Raw genomic sequence first — 18941 nt, 5'->3', positions numbered from 1 at the left:
TCAACCTCCTAACATTTTCCCAATCCTCATGTTCAGGTATCCCATCTGTCACGACCCGGAACCTCCCTCAGGCCCATGACAATCGCCGCGACGTCCCGATTGACACTCATTATCCGGAATGCCAACCGGAACCCCGCAAGGCTTACATATCAGTTTCTTTCCTTTCTTGTGAGCAATCATTGTTAGATATCGAGTCTTTAGAGAATATATACTATTTTAGATCAAAAACAATCAAAATAAAATTTTCGCCACATAGGGGTATTTTGGTCATTTTTTTCTCAAAAATTTCAAAACTGGCTAAAACGTAATATACAAGTACAAAATACATAATTCATATTCAAAATGAGTTTAAAAGTCTAAAATCTTCATTTAAAACGAAATTACGATTATTTGAATAAAATAAGAAAATAAAAGAAATATTAAGGGAAATATTCTATTTTCTTATAAAACAATATTTATAAAGTTATACGTGAATAATTTTTATAGCGTAAAAGCTAAATAAATTTATACATACTGAAATACAGTAAGCCAAAATATTTAATTTAATTTACAATAACCAGAGGGCCCCCGAATAAACAAAAGTAAAGAGGACTGTGAACCTACGGTTTGGAAAATGCAGATCCAATAGTAGTCCTCGATGAGATCAGCTATCTACAGTCTATACTGAACCTGAAATGGGTGGAAAGGAGTTGGGTGAGATTTTGCAATCCCAATGAGTAAACAGACATTATCATAAATATCTAAAGGCGAGTAAAATGGAGGCAAGTTAAACAATAAATTTCAACCCATTTCATAATGTTTTCAATTTATTTCTTAAACCATAAAATATTTGTAATTTACCAAAACAATTGTTAAGGCTTATGTCTTTTATAAAAACAAGGCTCAAGCCAAAACTAATCCTCGGGGATACCTTGGCCGAGGCATCTAACCGAGTCCGCCAAGGGTGTTAAAATATTCACACGTGAAACACATTTTTATTTTTAAAACCAGTCGTTCCTTGGCGTTGGCCGAGTTACACATTCACGTGGGGGTTCGACGTGAAGTGAACTCTAATACTACCCCAGGAGTTACCCTCCTCGCCTCTACAACCGGAGTAACTATATAACTGGGTTTACCGTGCCCCTCTAATAGGCAGTCCACGGAAACCCGTCACTGCAGTGACTAACCCACCAATTTTAATAAAATTTCGACAATATAACGTGGCTTTTATTTATTTATCCAGCCTGCATAGTAAAACAACTTACATAAATTTTCCAATGCATTCACAAAATATAGCCACATATACTCATTTCTCATAAGCCATTCATAGGAAAATATATATTTCTCAAGTCAATTTGTAGCCTCCAATTACTCAATTTCATAATCAATACAATATATTTTTATTTGTCACATTTATTCCTAAAACATTAAAAATCCCGTTTTAATCTCGTTCTCATTTCATAAAATACATAAAGGGCATTTAAAATAAACTCTAGATAATTTATAATAATAATAAGTTTACTCACCGTTTGTACAAAATAAAAGCTTTCTAAGCGCCCCGATCACTACTCGTCGGGTACGACTTCTTTGCCTTTTCCGGAAGGCTCTCCTCCTAGACACATTACAAAAATTTACACAATTCATCACATTGATGCTAAATCACTATATAATTAACTTAAATCCTATACTAATGCATGGTATGAAATGCAATAGCCTAAAACGACTTAAATGCGGTATTAACCTATTTTTGGCACTTTGCCCGATAAATTGCTAACGCGCTCCATTTTAGCTCTAAATCATCCCATTCTCTCTCCAACATTTTTAACCATTAAATATCAGCCAATAACCTTCTAAAAACAACAAAATCAGCTCACTCCCTTCCTTGGAAAATTCGGCCAAAAATGGGACATTAACTCGGTAAATTTTCTACTTTGTTTTTCTATCACGTTTCATCGTTTTTCATCATTTCTCTTCATTTTCCTTAGAATAAAATCAATTCATCATCATTGTACAGCATTGAGCATCCAGCCAAGAGTGGGTATTGTGAAAATTTACTGATTTCTTGCCCAATTTAATTTCTAAACACATTTAACTAACTAAAACTATCAATTTAACTAAAAATCAAAACCTATAAATTTCAATTTCTCTCTCCTAGAATTTCGTCCAGCCCTTGATATCACTTTTTGATCTCTCTCCTCAAGCATGCTAAATGGAAATAAAGGCATAGGAAAGGTAGAAATCAAGCTAAAATCGAAAAATCTTACCGTTAGACGCGTAAACGGTCGAAAACCGCGAATTTCTCTTTGAATTTTCTTGTTTCTCTTTGGTTTTTCTTTTCTTCTTCCTTTCCTCTCTATTTCCTCTGTTTTTCTTCCTTATGGCCGGCCAGCACTCAAAATTTGGGTTTAAATGGCTGACTTTTCATTAAAATAATATTATTTCATTAAAAAAATGCCATGTGTCACTTTCCCATTGGCCCATTTTTAAAATTTCATCCATTTGTTTCCAAATTTTCACCATACACTTGTCTCATATATTCATAGCTTAGATAAAATTCTCAGACTCATCCAAAGTCTCGGTGGAGTAATTTTTGCAATTTACACTTTTGCCCCCGTAAAAGTCAAAAATTACATTTTTGCCCCAAAAATTGAAAAATTGCCCATAGACATATTTTTCATCCCTTATACTCATACCATTCTCCAATTTGTCAAATTTGATCAAAATTCTCTTAAAATCTCAAATTTTGTCCATGGGTGGCAAAATTACGATTTTACCCCTACACTCCAAAAATCACCAGAATTAAACTTTTTCACTTCCTATCATTAAATTATACTCCAAATAGTTAATCTTGGTCAAAAATTTCACTCCATGATCAAATTATTATCTTAGGTGGCAAAATGACGATTTTGCCCTTAAATATCAAAATTTCTAATTTTACCCCAAATGAACCCTCGAACTCCGAACAATCATTTTTAGTTATTCATGGACTATAAAATATTAAATTTCATCCTACAATTCTTATTTGAACTAGTTCGAGGTTAAATAAATTTAAGTGTACCGTTAGGTACAATATCAGGTTTCGTTTATTCTTAGGTGCTTTTCTAGCGTAATAACATGCTACTCAATGCATGTATGTCATGACATGTATTTATAGGGTTGGGTTTTACACCATCTCCCATCAACAAATCAGTTCTATATTGAGAATCAGCTTCCTCAAATAAAGTAAAGGCTTCTTCAAACTTTTGAGCTGTTTCTAACATCAAGTAAGTGGAGTTCCATCGAGTACTAACATCCAAACACAACAAATTTTTTGATTGAATATTTGCAGACTCAACACATTCCTTGAACTTTGCTAACCTAGCAGGTGACTGTCTCACATATCTAACTGCCTCTCTGATACAAGCAATTGAATTATCCATTTCCTTTAATCCATCAGTGACAATGAGATTAATGATATGTGCAATGCATCTCATATGTAGGAATTTGCTTTCTAAAAAGCTATTTCCTAAAAAGTTCAATTTTTTCTTCAAATATGCTATTGCAACATCATTGGAACTAGCATTATCAACAGTAATAGTGAAAACCTTACTAATCCCCCAATCACGCAAACATTTATCAATCATTTTTCCAATGGCCTCACCTTTGTGACTATAAATGGGATAAAAGTTTAAAATTCTCTTGTGTGATTTCCAATCATTGTCTATAAAGTGAGCCGTAAGACACAAATAATTCTCTCTTTGAATTGATGTCCATGTGTCTGTGGTTAGAGAAACTCTAAAAGAAGATGTTCTCAATATATACTTGAAATGGTTCTTTCCATCAACAAAAATGTTAAAGCAATCTCTAGCAACAATCCATCGTGATGGCACAATAAATCTAGGACATGAAGTTGCCACGAATTCCTTAAATCCTTCCCCTTCTACAAATCTGAAAGGTAACTCATCTCTAATGATCATCTTAGCTAGAGACTTTCTAATGGCTTCTTGACTAAATTTCCAAGTTCTTATGGACCCATCCCTTGATTGAAAAGCTAACTCAGTTTGAGTAGAATCATTAGTAGAACTAGGAAACTTTTTGCAAGAATTCATGTGATTCTTCAATGAAGTTGTGCCATTATATTTAGTATTAGCAGAAAGTACCCTATCACAATAATTGCATCTAGCTTTTTGTTCACCTTGATCATTGACGAATCTGGTGAAGTGTTTCCAAACTTCAGACCTCGGTGGAAGTGCTTTTCGTTTCTTAGAATTGACAACATCACTTTCATTAGTGGAGATTATAGTTTACTGTGTAGTTGGTGTTGGTGACGCTGACAGCATGGCAATAGGAGTAGATTGCGTAGCAGCATCACTAGGAGTAGAAGCTGGAGCTGGATTATCGCTTTCACTTGCCATTGAAATCTTCAACCTGTCACTCAAAAAAATTAATTAATTAGCAATTTTGTCATGATAACTTTTTGTTGGAAAAAATTAAATGCTAAAAAATTTGTAAAAGGAACAATGGGCTAAACTTAATCAATCAACTTTACACCTTGAAACATAAGAAAAAGAAAATATCAGTCAAAGAACCTATAACTATGTTAGACATTTAAAATGGAAGGAAAAAATGATATCAGTCAAAGAAAATATCAGACTTTTTACTTCTAATTGTTAAGAGCTTAAGTGTGTTCTAACTAAATGGTTGTCCATTGAATTCAAATGAGAAAATTCGTCTTGTATTCAAAGATTAATTGCTCAAGGGAGCTTGAAATAGTAAGTGAACATAAATGTCATGCCAATATTTTCATTTTAATATTGATGGAAGAAAAAATTAACGTATAGTACTATCACATTCAATAAATCAAATTTGTGCTTATATTATATTGGAGGAAATTAAAAATAAATGTCATAGTTATTAAAATCATAGCATTAACTTTTAATTGTTTAGTAAATTTATTTAATCATACCATCTAATGAGTAAAAAGTAATCACACTATCAATATTTTATTTTCTGAGCATGTTGGAAACTTGGAATTGTTGAATGAAATGAGATTGAGCTTTTAACTATTAAGAAAGCTTTCTTGATTTTTACTGAATCCAAATGGGCTTCTTTTTATAGATTATTGATAGAAAGAGTCCATTGATGCAGTGGGATGGGTTAAAAATCCAAGTTCTACTCCATGAAGATTACGTTCCCATTATTATCCCATATGAGGTTCATTGAATAAGGATGTAAGGTCTACATCCATGGAGCTTAAGTGTATGTTTGGGGAAGGTATACTACATTCTATGTAATGAAACATTCCAATTTCAATAAATAAAAATGGACATTTACTAATATTTATCTTATTTAATTTTGCTAAAACTTTTATATAATTATTGTCGACAGAATTTAATTTCTTAAATGTAAAATCATTACTGTCATGATAATTAAATATAACAAAGAATCAATCAAAATCGAACAAAAAAAATACAAGTAAAATTTTTCACAAGTTTAGAATCTCGACCTTCCTTGATTATCCATGTCAAAATCGAACAAAAACAGAGAATAGCCATGTCTAATCATGACCGCCCTTCCTTGATTATCCATGTTTACAGATATTAACATAATTCTAGAAAATTATATTAACTATGATATTAACAAGTAAAATGGAAGAAAAATTTTGGCTAAAAATATGATATTTACTTGTGAAAGAGTCAAAACTTGATGGCTAGAGTCTTGTTTTCCTGCAATAAAAAAAAAGTAGATAAATCAGACCTCATTGAACCCTAAACCCAAATAAAAAGAAAAAGAAGAAAAACCCTAACCCAAATAAAAAAAAAAAAGCAAAAAATCAGAATTAAAGAAAAAGAGAAAGAAGAAAGACTAAGCAAAAACTCTGAGTTGAAAAAGCAAAAATCAAATTTGAATAATAGAGCTTACCGATTGAGATGGAAATCTGAGAGAGAGAGCCTTTGAAATCGACGATCACTGTGATGCGTATGTGTGAGATTTTGAGAGAGAGCCTTCAAAGATGGACCGGAGATGGACTAGAGAAGAGAAAGCAAAGAGTGGAGATGGACGGCTCACAGGGGACAGATTCGCCTGAAGATGGACTGGAGATGGAAGGCAGAAGGCTCACGAGGGGACGGCAGAAACCATAAGGCAGAAAGGCTGAAAGGGATAACTGAGATTGGGAATATTTAGATTTAATAGTTTTTTAGGTAAAATGTCTAAAATGTCCTTCGGTTAGTTCGGTTAGAAAAATGTCTAACCGAAATCGAACCGAAGTAATTATACTAACCGAACTATTATAACCGAAATAATCGAAAAATCGAACTAACTGAACCAAAAAAACCGAACTCATTTCGGTTCAGGTCGGTTCTAATTTGCTCACCCCTAGCCAAGGCTGTTTATTGTCACACACACAAACACATTTCACCTCTGACAACACAACCGTTCCTCGACGTTGGCTGAGTCCCAGTTTCACGTGGTGGCCAGCGTGAAGTGTACTCAAATCTTACCTCGGGAGTTATCCTACGCGCCTCTCCAATCGAGGTAAGCTCAATAATTGGGAACCGTGCCCTCTAATTAGGCTGGCCCACGGAACCCCCGTCACTGCAGTGCCCACTTTATAATCCACCAACTAATAAAATCACAATAGTATGACATGGCTCACTTAACACATTCAAGGCAAATCAAAACAGTTCACATATTCTTTAAATCATAAAAATAACCAGTCAAACCCACATTTATCATAGGCCATTTAATGTAAAATCATGGATAAACAACAGAATCATAGTATAGGTCTCCAATTACTCTATTTTTGAAATCATTATTAAATTTTCAAAAATTTTATAAAATTATTTTATAAAATCCCACTTTCCCATAAAACACAATAATTTTCCAATTAAACCATTTTTCCATAAAATCACATAATTAAATAAATCTACTCTAGATAATTAAGACGACAGTAAGTTTACTCACTGTTCTAGGAGTCGATATACTCTTATTTTCAGTCCGCGGGTACAGTCCTTTACCCGTATCTAATGGCTCACCACCTAGACATAATCCATGGCACATATTTCAATTAAATTATGTCTAACAGTCATAAGCTATTTCAGGCTTGATATATATGCATGATATGAAATGAAAAATGCACAGGTAGACATCTAGACCCGGTATTGACCTAAGTCGATTTTTCATCTAATAAATTGGCCAATGCGTCCAATTTTACTCCAACTTTCTCTATTTCTTTTCCAATCCCTCAATTCACCAAGCACAACTAATTAACACACAATTAGGAAAATTTATCTTCACTTTTCTTCTTGGAACTTTCGGCCATTGAAGGTTCATGGGGAAAATGGATTCTTTTCTTGTTGTTATGTTTCTAAACATGTTTAACTAACTCTAAACACCAACATAACTCAAAATCAAACAATTCCAACATCTTTCTCTCTCCATACCCATTTTGACCAGCCATAATTTCATCATGAAAACATGTAATTTAACCATGGAAATTAAGAAAAAATGCATGGGTAAGGTAAATCACTAGCAAAATCAAAGAAATTTTACCTTTGCTTGATCAAATCCTTGAATTCCAACACTTTCTCCTTGATTTTTCCCACCTAGGGTTTGTTCTTCCTTGGTTTCTCTTCCCTTCTGGTTTGGCTGATCACTATGGGAGAAATGGGCTGATTTTTTACCTTTTTATAAAAAAATAATAAAATAATAAAAACATGACACATGACATTTCCTTATTGGCTCAAATTTTAAATATTTGACTTTTAATTCTTTAATTCTCCACCACACATTTCTCATGTTTATCCATTTCCATGATGAATAAAATCCCTTGGTCTTGACAAGTGTCGAGGGTGAAAATTTACCGATTTGCCCTCGGGATGGCAAAATTACCATTTCACCCTTATACTCCAAATTATACCGGAATTAAAATTTTTCACTTCTAAACTTCAAATCATACTCCAATACTTAAATCATACTCCAATAAGTCAAATGGACCAAAAAAAATCTTTTCTAAAAATTTCCATTTTGTCCCCAAGTGGCAAATGACCATTTTACCCCTAAATAGTGAAAATTTCGGTTTGACTCCAAATTGATCTTCGAACTCCAAATTACCATTTTGAGTCATCCATGAACTGTGAAACTCTTAATTTCACCTTAAAATTCCTATTTGAACTAGTTCGAGGCTTAATGGACTCAATGGTACCATTAGGGGCAATATCGTCTTTTAACGATTCCTCGAACTTTTTAAATCTGCAAATATTCTATTGAGCATGTAAATGACGTCGTAATTATTTTATAAAACAGAGTTTGACAAAAACAGTGCTGGCACATATAAAGATTTTAAGGTGAAGCAGTTGGCTCGTTCTTTAAAGGCAATGTCTTTGATTGATAAATTGATCTTGAGCTTAAGACAGTTGGAAACAATTGGAGCGGGAATTTCACAATCGCTTTTAGAGTACTTGTCATATAGTTAGCATCATTGTATGCACAACTTCACACCATGGAATTGGTTACATCTATAGGTGGAGAAATTTGAGTTTTAGCTATAAAGAGTGATTGTTTGAGTCATTTGCCTTTAATATGTGCATTCAGGAGACATACTAGGATTTACGTTGCATTCTTCAAGGCATTAAGCGTAAGAATTTTGAAGAATTAGCTACTAGTACACATGGTATTGTGTTAAGCAAGTCAATAGTAGAAAAGCAAGGATCTCTTATGCAAAAGTCAGAAAAAGGTCAGGAGGAACAAGAAGGTTGACTGATACGGGTGAAAGTAAAGCGTCTTTGATTGTGAACAGAAGGGCTCTCAAGATGTTCACCAACCAAAAGAAATCTGAAGAAGCAAAACCGGCTCCTTCTCAAGATAAAGGTAAAAACAGAACCTCTTTGAACGAAAGATAGGAAAAGTAATATTCCTTCTTTGACTTAGATGTTCCAGACATGCGGAAAACCTCTTCCAGAAATGAAGTAACTTGAAGAAGCTGTTCCAGTAAATTTTTCTTTTGAAGATAATAATTTCTTTCATTCATTAAGCAATTTGACACCAATTACACAAATACCGGAGTGAGTCTGCTTCCATAAATGAGTGACTGCATCAGGAATCCCGACAGTATCAACCTTGAAATTCATGACTCCCACAAAGCCTAGGCATTGGAATGTACTTTGGCGAATGAGAAGAAGACAAAGAAAGTAGACAACCTCCCCTATGCAGAGACCAAAAACTAGCAATTGCCAACAACCAAAGACCAAAAACCACTAATTCCCAACCACCAGTGACCCCTGTCTCTACACTAGCAGTAACTTAAACCAACAAGTCCCAATATCCACAGGGCCTTCCATATACAGCCTGTGACACACTGCCCAACGCCACCCATGCAAGGAACCAGCAAAGAGGTAATGAAAGATCCATGCAAAAAAAGACAAAATTAAACAAAAAAAGATCCAGCAAATAGGAACCCATGCAAGGCACTCCCTCTCATAGTCCAACGGCATTTGGTCAAGATCCAGCACCCCACATCCAGGCAACGAAAGAAACCAGATACAACAAGCTCCAATAGACAAACAGAGTCGGGTTACAAAAAAAGACAGTAGTACCACTCCAACGTAGGAAGATTGAACAATCCCACAGACCTTTCCATTATTACTCTCAACTTGTCTTTTGTCATCCCCCCCCACCCCATTCCAATTCCTTCAATAATCATATCTTGATTAGCAACCTTCGTTTTGAATGACAAAATTATAGGATGAGAAAATTGAGTTTGAGGAAAAAACTACATCATCAAATCTGGTATTGATATAAGTATGGTTTTTCAACTTATGTGTTGAGCATAACCATAAAATTTTGGATTTTTGGATCACATCGTGCTAACCCGAAGTGTTTGATATTTTGATGTGTAAAAAATTGGTAAAATTAATTTATTTTGTAGAGGAAAAGTACTACCTCTAATCGATGAAGGAGTGAATTATCAATTGGAAGAAAAATTCCTTGAGCACTTTTAAGTTAGATGAGAGGTGCAACACATCTAGTTACAGTTGGTGTGTATTGCATGATCGGTCAACGGAATTCCAATTACAAGTGGTGTCCATTGATCTTTATTGCATGGTTGATCAATGAACAAGTGAAGATTGGACGAGACAAAAGTACACCAAGATGGTAGCATCAATCATTTTAAGCATATTAATAACGTGTTTAGTGTATATGCAATTGTGCTCATCAAATAAAAAAATGCAAGCAAATTTCATGCCAAAAACAAATTTAATTTCAAGAGTTGTCCACTCCTTACAAGCAAAATCATGCATGAATAAGTCTTGTGAGAGCATTGTAGAAGAAGAAAAAGTATATCCAATTAAAAGATGTTACGTGTCTTTTGAAATTAGTAAATTGAAGAATTTTTCAACGATCAATCATGTATGGTCATGTGGAGTTAACAACATATTAAAGTTAGTCATATAACTAATTGCAAAATAATTAATTTTTTGGTTAATTTAAGATAAATACACATGGTTTGACTAATTATATCTCAAAAACTCATATTTTGAATTATATTCACCTACAAGTTATATAGTTTATTTGTACATAAATTAAGATAATTTATAGATAAAACACCCAAATTTAACCAATTAAATCTCAAAAGATCATATTTAGACCTATTAAAATTCACCTATGAGTCATCCAATTTATCACTAAATAAATTAAGATAATTTAAACATAAAACATGAATTTAACCAATCAAAATTCAAAAGCTTATAGTTTGACAAATCAAGATGCATCGGTGAGTCATGCTTTATTTCTAATTAAATTAAAATATTTTCGAAATAAAATCAAAGAGTTTAAATTTGATGGAATTCTCTCATCTAGTACTATTAATATTGTGTTTCGATTCAGAGCCATTTGACACAGAATTAGAAGAAAAGAAAAAGGATTTTGAAGACTTTAAAAGCTTCTCCAAAGTCTCAATAAGCAAGTTCTGAAAAATTAAAAACAAATTTGAAAAAACGCCAATATTTAGGTTTCAAGAAGTTATTTTTTGATTTTTTGATCTTTTTCCAGCAAAAAGGAGGAGCTCAGTTCCGTTTGTTTAATCAAGATTATTTTTTAACCCTGGAAACTGATTTTTATTGAGGAAAAAATTAGATATTTATTTTAAAAAAAATATTGAAGAAAAAATTAGATAATTATTTTAAAAAATTTTAGAGATTGTACTTTCACTCTAAATAGCAAACTTGTTATTTGTATCCGAATTTTTCTACCTTAATTTACACGAAATCAAAATCGAAATCTAGAAATAATAATTTTGATATATTGTCAATCGAACCAAGCCCTCAAATCTAATCGAGTAACTATTAATCAACTCAGAAGTACCAATGCATCCAATATGCAGTGACAAGATCATGGTTTTGAATTTCTTTCCAGCTCACATAAATTTCATCAGGTTTTCATAAATTCAAAGCTGCCAATCAAATTCCAGATAAGTCTACGGCAACTATGCATGAAATGATTTTCCTTTTACTATTTTTCTGCCAACCAACATAAAATTCATTCCTTATTTACTGTCTGTGACTCTATGTTGCAGAAATTTATGTTTCTCATCTCTCAATCTACGAAACATTGAGTGCCATCCATTGCAGTTCCCTGTAAATTTAGCCTGTGATGTTTATGTTGAACCATAGGAAGATGTAATGGAGCACCTCTAATAGCCTCACCTGACATTATTTTTTAAGACATTGCGTAACATAATTGAAGTATAATATGCTCAATTTTCAGAAATAGATAACGTACAGAGAATCTTTTATTGCAAAGATTCGCAAGGAATTCAATTTGTCAACAAATGAAGTGAAGAGAGAATCTTCAACCAATTGAACCCAAGTAATCAAATTGAGCTACTAATTAGTGTACATTATTATAATCCTCCATTTTCTTCTTCAACACTTGTATGCTTTTCATAGATTTATTGGGTTACTGCAGGCAGTAAGCGAAGAAAGATACAAGCGAGGCCCCAACCAAGGAACCAAGGACAGGCAGGGCTGAGGATGCGGCGCTGGCGGCAGGGCCAGGGGCAGCGGCTGGGGCGTTATCAGTGGAGGCTAAGACTGCGCTCATGGAGGCGGCAGCGACAATGACAGCGCAGGAGATCTTCTTCATGTCCATGGGGAAAAAGAATAAGCTCAGAGAGACCTGCCTTTGGTGATGAAGATAATAGCTTTTGTGATTCTTGTTGGAGTTATTTTTTTCTTTTTCTCGCAGGTCTGAAGGGGAATGAGGGTGTTGAAGGGGTTTTAAAGGTAAAATCCTGGGTTATTTTTAGGAAGAAATGGTTTTTTTTTTGCAGCTTAAAAGATGGTGTTACATGTTCGGTTTTGCATGGTTTGAGGACAGAATGGCATGCAAAACTTGGAATAATTTGCAATGATGAATTTGCGGTGCACAATTTTGTCAAAAGCTACAACATCTTGCCCCTTAAATTTTGCATTTTCCATTAAAATGTAAAGGCAATATGAATCCACCAAGTGTAAATAGATCCCTCTTTTATACGAATAGGGACCATGTTATACCGTTATAAATTTACTAATTTTGGTACTTAAATATAGTATTCTGCATAATTAATGTTTTAATATATCTATCGAATATAATAATTTATTTGTATTCATAATGCACATAATGTCTCTAATCAACTAAATACACATATCATAATGATTAAGAATTTTTTTTAAATATACTTTCATATTTTAATATTTGAAATTTTATTATTTTGGAATAAATAGTTTTACATTTTATTCAAGAGCCCAAATTAAAGGAATCATCCATATGACGGCACATATCAGCTCTCCTGTTTCTGAAATAGAATGAAGAACAATAAGCTAACAACCAAAAGTAGCGGAAGCTAGGCGGTAATGTTATAACTGAATTTTGAATGGGAACAAAAATGGACAGCTTTGAACCTGCCGAGATAGCTGGCATGTCTATTTGAGGCCTAACTAGCTCCAGTAACTCTTGTTTTCGAGCTGTCCCTTCCCAATGCTTAGTCTCCAAGATAATTTCATAATCTGTGGCCCTAGGCTAGCTGTATTTCCTTAGAACACCCGATTTTTGTTCAGGGTTAGTGCCTTAATTAATATAACCATCAAAATTAAGACTTGATAAACTGATTGAGATTTTCAGTTTCTATCCCTCTCAATGTAACTAAGATTTTCCTCTATAATTAATTGCATGTCATCCTTGTTGCAGCAGATTGTTCCTACTTCATCCGCAGGCCTTCCAAGTTTCAAGTTTCGAGTTCCTGTCGCCTTAAAATTTCTTATTTTCTACTGCTGTTTCTATACAGAGATACAGAGTTAATTTGCACCAATGATATCTTTGAAAGCTAATGCCTGGATGCCAAGTTTCCTTTGAATAGTTCAGGTCATTCATTTCATTGTGGAACAGAACTTGCTTGATCGGTTCCGCTTCAAAGAATTTTATGTGGGGCTGTTCTTTTATGAGATTTTTCAGAGCAAGGAACAATGAACAGTCCAAGACAACACTTGGTCCACAAAAAAAGTGACAGCTTTTCTAACTTCAAAGTAAAGCAGATGGAACTCCAACGGCTAGTTTTCCCCAACATTTTCCCTACCCGTTGCTCTTCAACAATGGCAGCTTACCTTTATTTGGGGTACACACACACCTAATTTCATAATTAAGCCAATTAAAGCAAAGACATCTCACCTTATTACTTTCCAACAATTGTTAATCATTATTATCATTGGATGCCGCTGATTATAATAATAAAAAAGACACCAGCGCAATGAAAAGGACATACCATGTTCCTCAAGTGGAAGAGATTGATGGCGTGCAGGGCATCAGACATTTTAACTAAGGGAACTTAGAGAAGTCAACTTTTCTAATTAATAGTTTAAATATTAGAACTATTAATATGGGTGTAACATACTTCTATATATCATTGAAATTATTCAAGTTAAACAAAAAGACAAGTTTGACAATCCTGGACACCATTCATACGTATTATATTAATTGTGTGAAATATGTTATCATTTTAAATTCGAAAATTAGACGATATAAATTTTAGACTTTTCAATTATAAGTATTTTGAATATAACATTTTCTTACAGATTGAATGAAATTTCTTTTTAATAAATTCTATGATTTTGGGTTCATATATTTCCCATCAATGCAGAAAAAATAGAGAGAGAGAAGAACAGTAAAACAAAAGATTGGGGTCCAAAAACCTTCTGTTGTGTCCCACGTATCAAATTGAAAGCTCAGCAAATTTTATTACCCCACGACAAATTTAGCTGGCCAAAAGGGAATTATCACCAGTAAGAAAACAAGCATAAAATAGAGTACCCGGAGGCACACCGGAAGCTTGTGTTCCTCCCATTGCTTAGTCCCTCCATCAAGTTTAAAATGCTACAAAAAACTTCAACAAAAGGCTACAAAAATTGAAAAATATCTATAAATTAATGAGTCAAATAAAACGCTTGTGGGTCTGCACAAGCCGTAATTTAAAAGGCATGGAAAGGAAATTGTTAGTGTAAGCTTTCACATTGTGTGCATCCGAAATTTGAAGGAAATTTCACATACCACCAAGAGACCTATAAATTCTAAGCTTAGTACTTTGCACAATTCATACAAAAACCAAGCAATTCTTACCGCAATTTCCCACGCCTCTCTCTCTCTCTCTCGCTTAATTTTGTGATTCAATTTAGTGTTAAAAAATGGCGTGGTTTGGAACCTCCGCAGCTCACATTCTGCTGGCAATGTTTGTTGTGGCACTGTTTTATGTATCCGGAATCATGGCACAGGATATCGCTCCTTCTCCGGCAATGGACACTGGAGCAGGGATTTCTTTGCCGGTTACCGGTGTTTTGGTATGTTCTTCCATATTGGCGTCTTTAATTGCTCTCTTGTTGCAGTGAATTTAAAAGTTTCAAGACCGTGACATGCCACCCTTCACTCACTGGTGATTTCATGAGGGAGACGTCTATTCTGCTCTGAGATTATGGATTGGGAGCTACCGGTTTTTAATTTTCTTTTGTTCAAATTTTCAGATATCTTTGTCGTGTTACATTAGTGACATATATTTGATTTTGTAATATATATATATAATTGGAGTGATTGGTTATCATTCATAAATAAAGGGGAGTGATCCTATTTCTTTTGTACCATATTATGTAGTTTGGTTTTGTTTATATGTTTGTTACATGTGAATTAATTATAGAGCTCAACGTGTGTACGTACAGTGTGAACATGAAACTGAAACGGTATTGAAATTTTGCAAATCTTACAATCTGCCAATTACAAAATTTATTTTCATACACGAGATTGTTTTTTTTTTTTGAAAAGCCATACACAAGAGATTGTTAATAAATAAGGTTTCATTGGGTCTATATTTTTTCTATTTATTTTTTACTATTTACCTTTTTGCTTTTTGTTCTTTTTTAGTGGTCCTTTTTTATTTATTTTCTATAAAATAAAACATAAAACAAACAACAAAGTATCCAAACGGACCTAAGAGTGCCTATTATTGGATAATCAAAATATTTATCCTATAATTGTAGATTATAATCCCTAATTTATTTATTTGATTTATATTATCTTTCTTCTCTAAAATTAAGAAATTCAATTCTAATGTACTATGTATATATATATATATATATATTGGTTTGAATTATTAATAAAACGTGTGGAATTCTATTCTCTACATAGTATCAGAGCTTCTGACCTAAGTGCCCTTTTCTTGTATCATTTTTTTTTTCTCGTATATCTCATCTTTGTCAATGGTTGAATCAAATTCCTAAGCAAATCAAACCATCCCATCATCTATTCCAATCTCAATTCATTAAACATCTTGGAGATCAATTTTCCATCTGGGATCTTGGCACTTTTCAGTATTTTTTAGGCATTGAGGTTACTCGCTCTCCCACGAGTATTTTTCTTTCTCAGTAAAAATACATCATTGATCTTCCTTATCGTATTCACATGAGTGGTGCCAATATTGTTACTACTCTCATTTACTATCATGATCCATATTAATCCCTGCGAGGTATTGTGGTGTGAATCCTTATATGCCCAGTATCACTCTAGTACATAGCCGATATATTTTTATAAGGTTTCACGATAGGAAGTTTCTCTTGGGTTAAATTTTATTTGAATGTAATGCATCATGACTGATGCTTTTTAAGTTATGAATTAGCCATAGAAAGAATGAAATATAAATCACAGAATTTTGGTGAAGTTTATAACTTCTATGAACTAAAAATTCTTTATGTGAGATATGATTTTCATCTCACAATTTCTTCTATTCAACGTGGTTTTGTGTGAATAGGCCATGCTCGTGCCTAGTTATTTATAAGTGCTCTAGAGAATTTGTCACAATTTTCATAGGAACAGGCCCACTTCACACTTATATAAGTGATTTCATCAAGTGTATACTGCAGTTTAATACACTACTCATAAGGGATATGAAATTCATTAAGAATTTAACTCAACCTCTCTTACATTGCAGTTTTGCACTATTTACACATCATAGGATGGACAATAATTTTTATAGTGCATTAATTTATCAACAACTAACTTGTTATTATCTATATGAACTTAATTCATGGGATCGCTACGCACATAGGTTGGGTTACCTTTATTGTTGATATTTCTCAATTGGCTTAAATCTCATTCCCCGCGACGTATCATTAATCAATTTTCTTCCCAGGGGTTTAGTTAGAGGACAGGCCAAATTCATCTCCGACTTGACATAATTAATAGACATAATTCCATCTCTAAGTAGCTGTTTTAGTACATCACGTCTCAAACAAATGTGTCTATTCTTATCATTGAAAGTTTTATTTTTGCAATGGCTATTGTCGATTGACAATCACAATATATAGACACAGAAGGTGTTAGTTTCATTTCCAATAGAATATTAGCTAAGATGTTTCTTCATTACTTTGCCTTATTGCTATTCAACTCTAAAGCTACAAATTCTGACTTTATTGTAAATCTAGCAATTATTATTTGTTTGGTTGATTTTCAAGTTATAACACCTCCACCAAAGGTGAATATGTAACCACTTTTGGATTTTGTCTCATCTGAATCTGAAATCCAATTAGCATCACTGTACCCTTTTAATACAGCGAAAAATCCATTATATAAAATACCATAGTTTATTGTACCTCTCAAGTATTTCATTACTTTGCTCAAGGCAATCCAATGATCTTGATTGTGACTTTGTGTATATTTGCTTAGTCTATACACAACATAAGCTATATCAGGTTGAGTATAATTTATCAAATGTATCAGACTCTCAATAATTTGAACATATTCAGACTGTGCCATACTATCACCTTTTTTTTTCCTTTAATTGGATATTATTATCATAAGGAGTACTCACAAGTGTGACATCAAAATGTTCAAACTTTTTAAATAGCCTCTCAACATAATGCTCTTGTGTTAGCATTAAGCCATTATCACTTCTTATGATTTTAACACCCAAAATAACATTGGCTTCTCCCAAATCTTTCATATCAAATTTAAAAATATTTTTTTTATTTTACTGACAAAATCAATGCATGTATAGGAAATAAGCATATCATTCACTTATAAGCTAATAATTACAATGAGTCACAAAATCATTCATTTTGGCAAATATCAAGAACACGATAATTTATCAATTCATCACTTGATTATCTTAGTCTCTTGGAGCCCACTAAAATTATTGAATTACAATTCACTAGGTGGATGTATTCACCAATTTTCATTTAATATATCTAAACAAGTAGTCATACCATGTCACCCAACTTTACCTAGGATGCCTTTAAGATTCATCAGCCATACAATTTAATCCACTACGATTATGCATAATTAACGATGCATATCTTTCTAGCAAATCTTTATCACACAACACATTTTACTCAAGCCAAAACATATTACAAAACTCACAACATTATATATATTCAACTTATGACTAGCAATTCATCTCATCATATAAGATCAATAAACATTATTTTCTAGCAATCTAGACAACATAGTGAACATTTTATATTTCTTGACGTTATAAGTATTTACAACTTTATATTCAATTCATAATCAATGAGTCTAGCAACATACTTCATCCAAATTGCTCATGCATTGTCAATAAAGCATGTTTCCCATTAATTTTATCGCATACAATACTTAATTCTAATCTACATAGTCAAACATTATAATTCCTCAACATCATGCATATCCTTCTTAGGTGTGAAAGCCACAAAATGATAGCAAGTATTGAGTCTATATGGCGAGAATCTTACTAACAGAAAAATATAGTTTAGCAAATTAGACTACTACTTCATTTCCTATTAATCAGTTGGTAAGCAAAGAAGTCATATATAAATCACTTACCCTTAGATATACCATTAAAAGAAAATGATGGATGAAATAGGCTTGACATGCTATAAGTGTAGATTTTTCATAGAAACGTATTATATAGGTAGAAAAAGAAATTAAACTTTCTTTAACATAAGAGTGAAATAGTATATTCTCCAACTGAAAATATATATGTAGTTTAACTTCATAATTAATAAGAAATAATCAGGTAAAAGCATAACAAGCATATTGATAGTAAAACTTTCATTTTATTAAAGGTTATTTTTAAAGAGCACCAAGGGGTGAGGACAACTAATAATAATGCTTATGTTTGACATAGGTTAAGACCTTATAGTTTTGTGCAGTCTACCCTTAAACAAGGAAAAATGCCTTAAAAACACCTTAAGAAATAAGCTCCAGATTAAAAGAACTTGTAACAAGGTTCTCAAGACAACAATAACGACATCATATAGCTATGTTATAGCATATTTTCCATCATTGCTTTAATTGATTTAGCACAATACCACCAACCACTTGACAAGTAATTCTCATCACATGACAAAATGCAACATAAATACACACCTTCGCACATAAGACATATTCCAATAGATATATATAGTAGGAGTTAGGAATCGCATCAAGAAATC

General features: G+C 33.0%; 2 protein-coding genes across 2 annotated transcripts; both read right to left on the bottom strand.

Annotated features, from left to right (window-relative positions):
• Positions 1–4373, bottom strand: LOC148762823 (zinc finger BED domain-containing protein RICESLEEPER 2-like). The gene is made up of 3 exons (XM_088806641.1): positions 4267–4373; positions 3149–4170; positions 1–8 (listed from the first exon to the last, which is right to left on the bottom strand). The coding sequence occupies exons 1-3, from the start codon at positions 4371–4373 to the stop codon at positions 1–3; spliced, it is 1137 nt and encodes a 378-aa protein (XP_088662767.1).
• Positions 4374–11777: 7404 nt separating this feature from the next.
• On the bottom strand, positions 11778–12416 carry AGP23 (arabinogalactan protein 23). Its single transcript, XM_018121134.2, has one exon. The coding sequence runs from the start codon at positions 12106–12108 to the stop codon at positions 11917–11919; it is 192 nt and encodes a 63-aa protein (XP_017976623.1). The 5' UTR covers positions 12109–12416; the 3' UTR covers positions 11778–11916.
• Positions 12417–18941: the final 6525 nt, after the last annotated feature.

The sequence above is a fragment of the Theobroma cacao genome, chromosome 5 (assembly GCF_053813885.1).
Source record: "Theobroma cacao isolate CCN51 chromosome 5, ASM5381388v1, whole genome shotgun sequence".
Taxonomy (NCBI): Eukaryota; Viridiplantae; Streptophyta; class Magnoliopsida; order Malvales; family Malvaceae; genus Theobroma; species Theobroma cacao.
The sequence above is the reverse complement of the archived record's forward strand: the minus strand, read 5'-3'. Positions and strand labels throughout refer to the sequence as shown.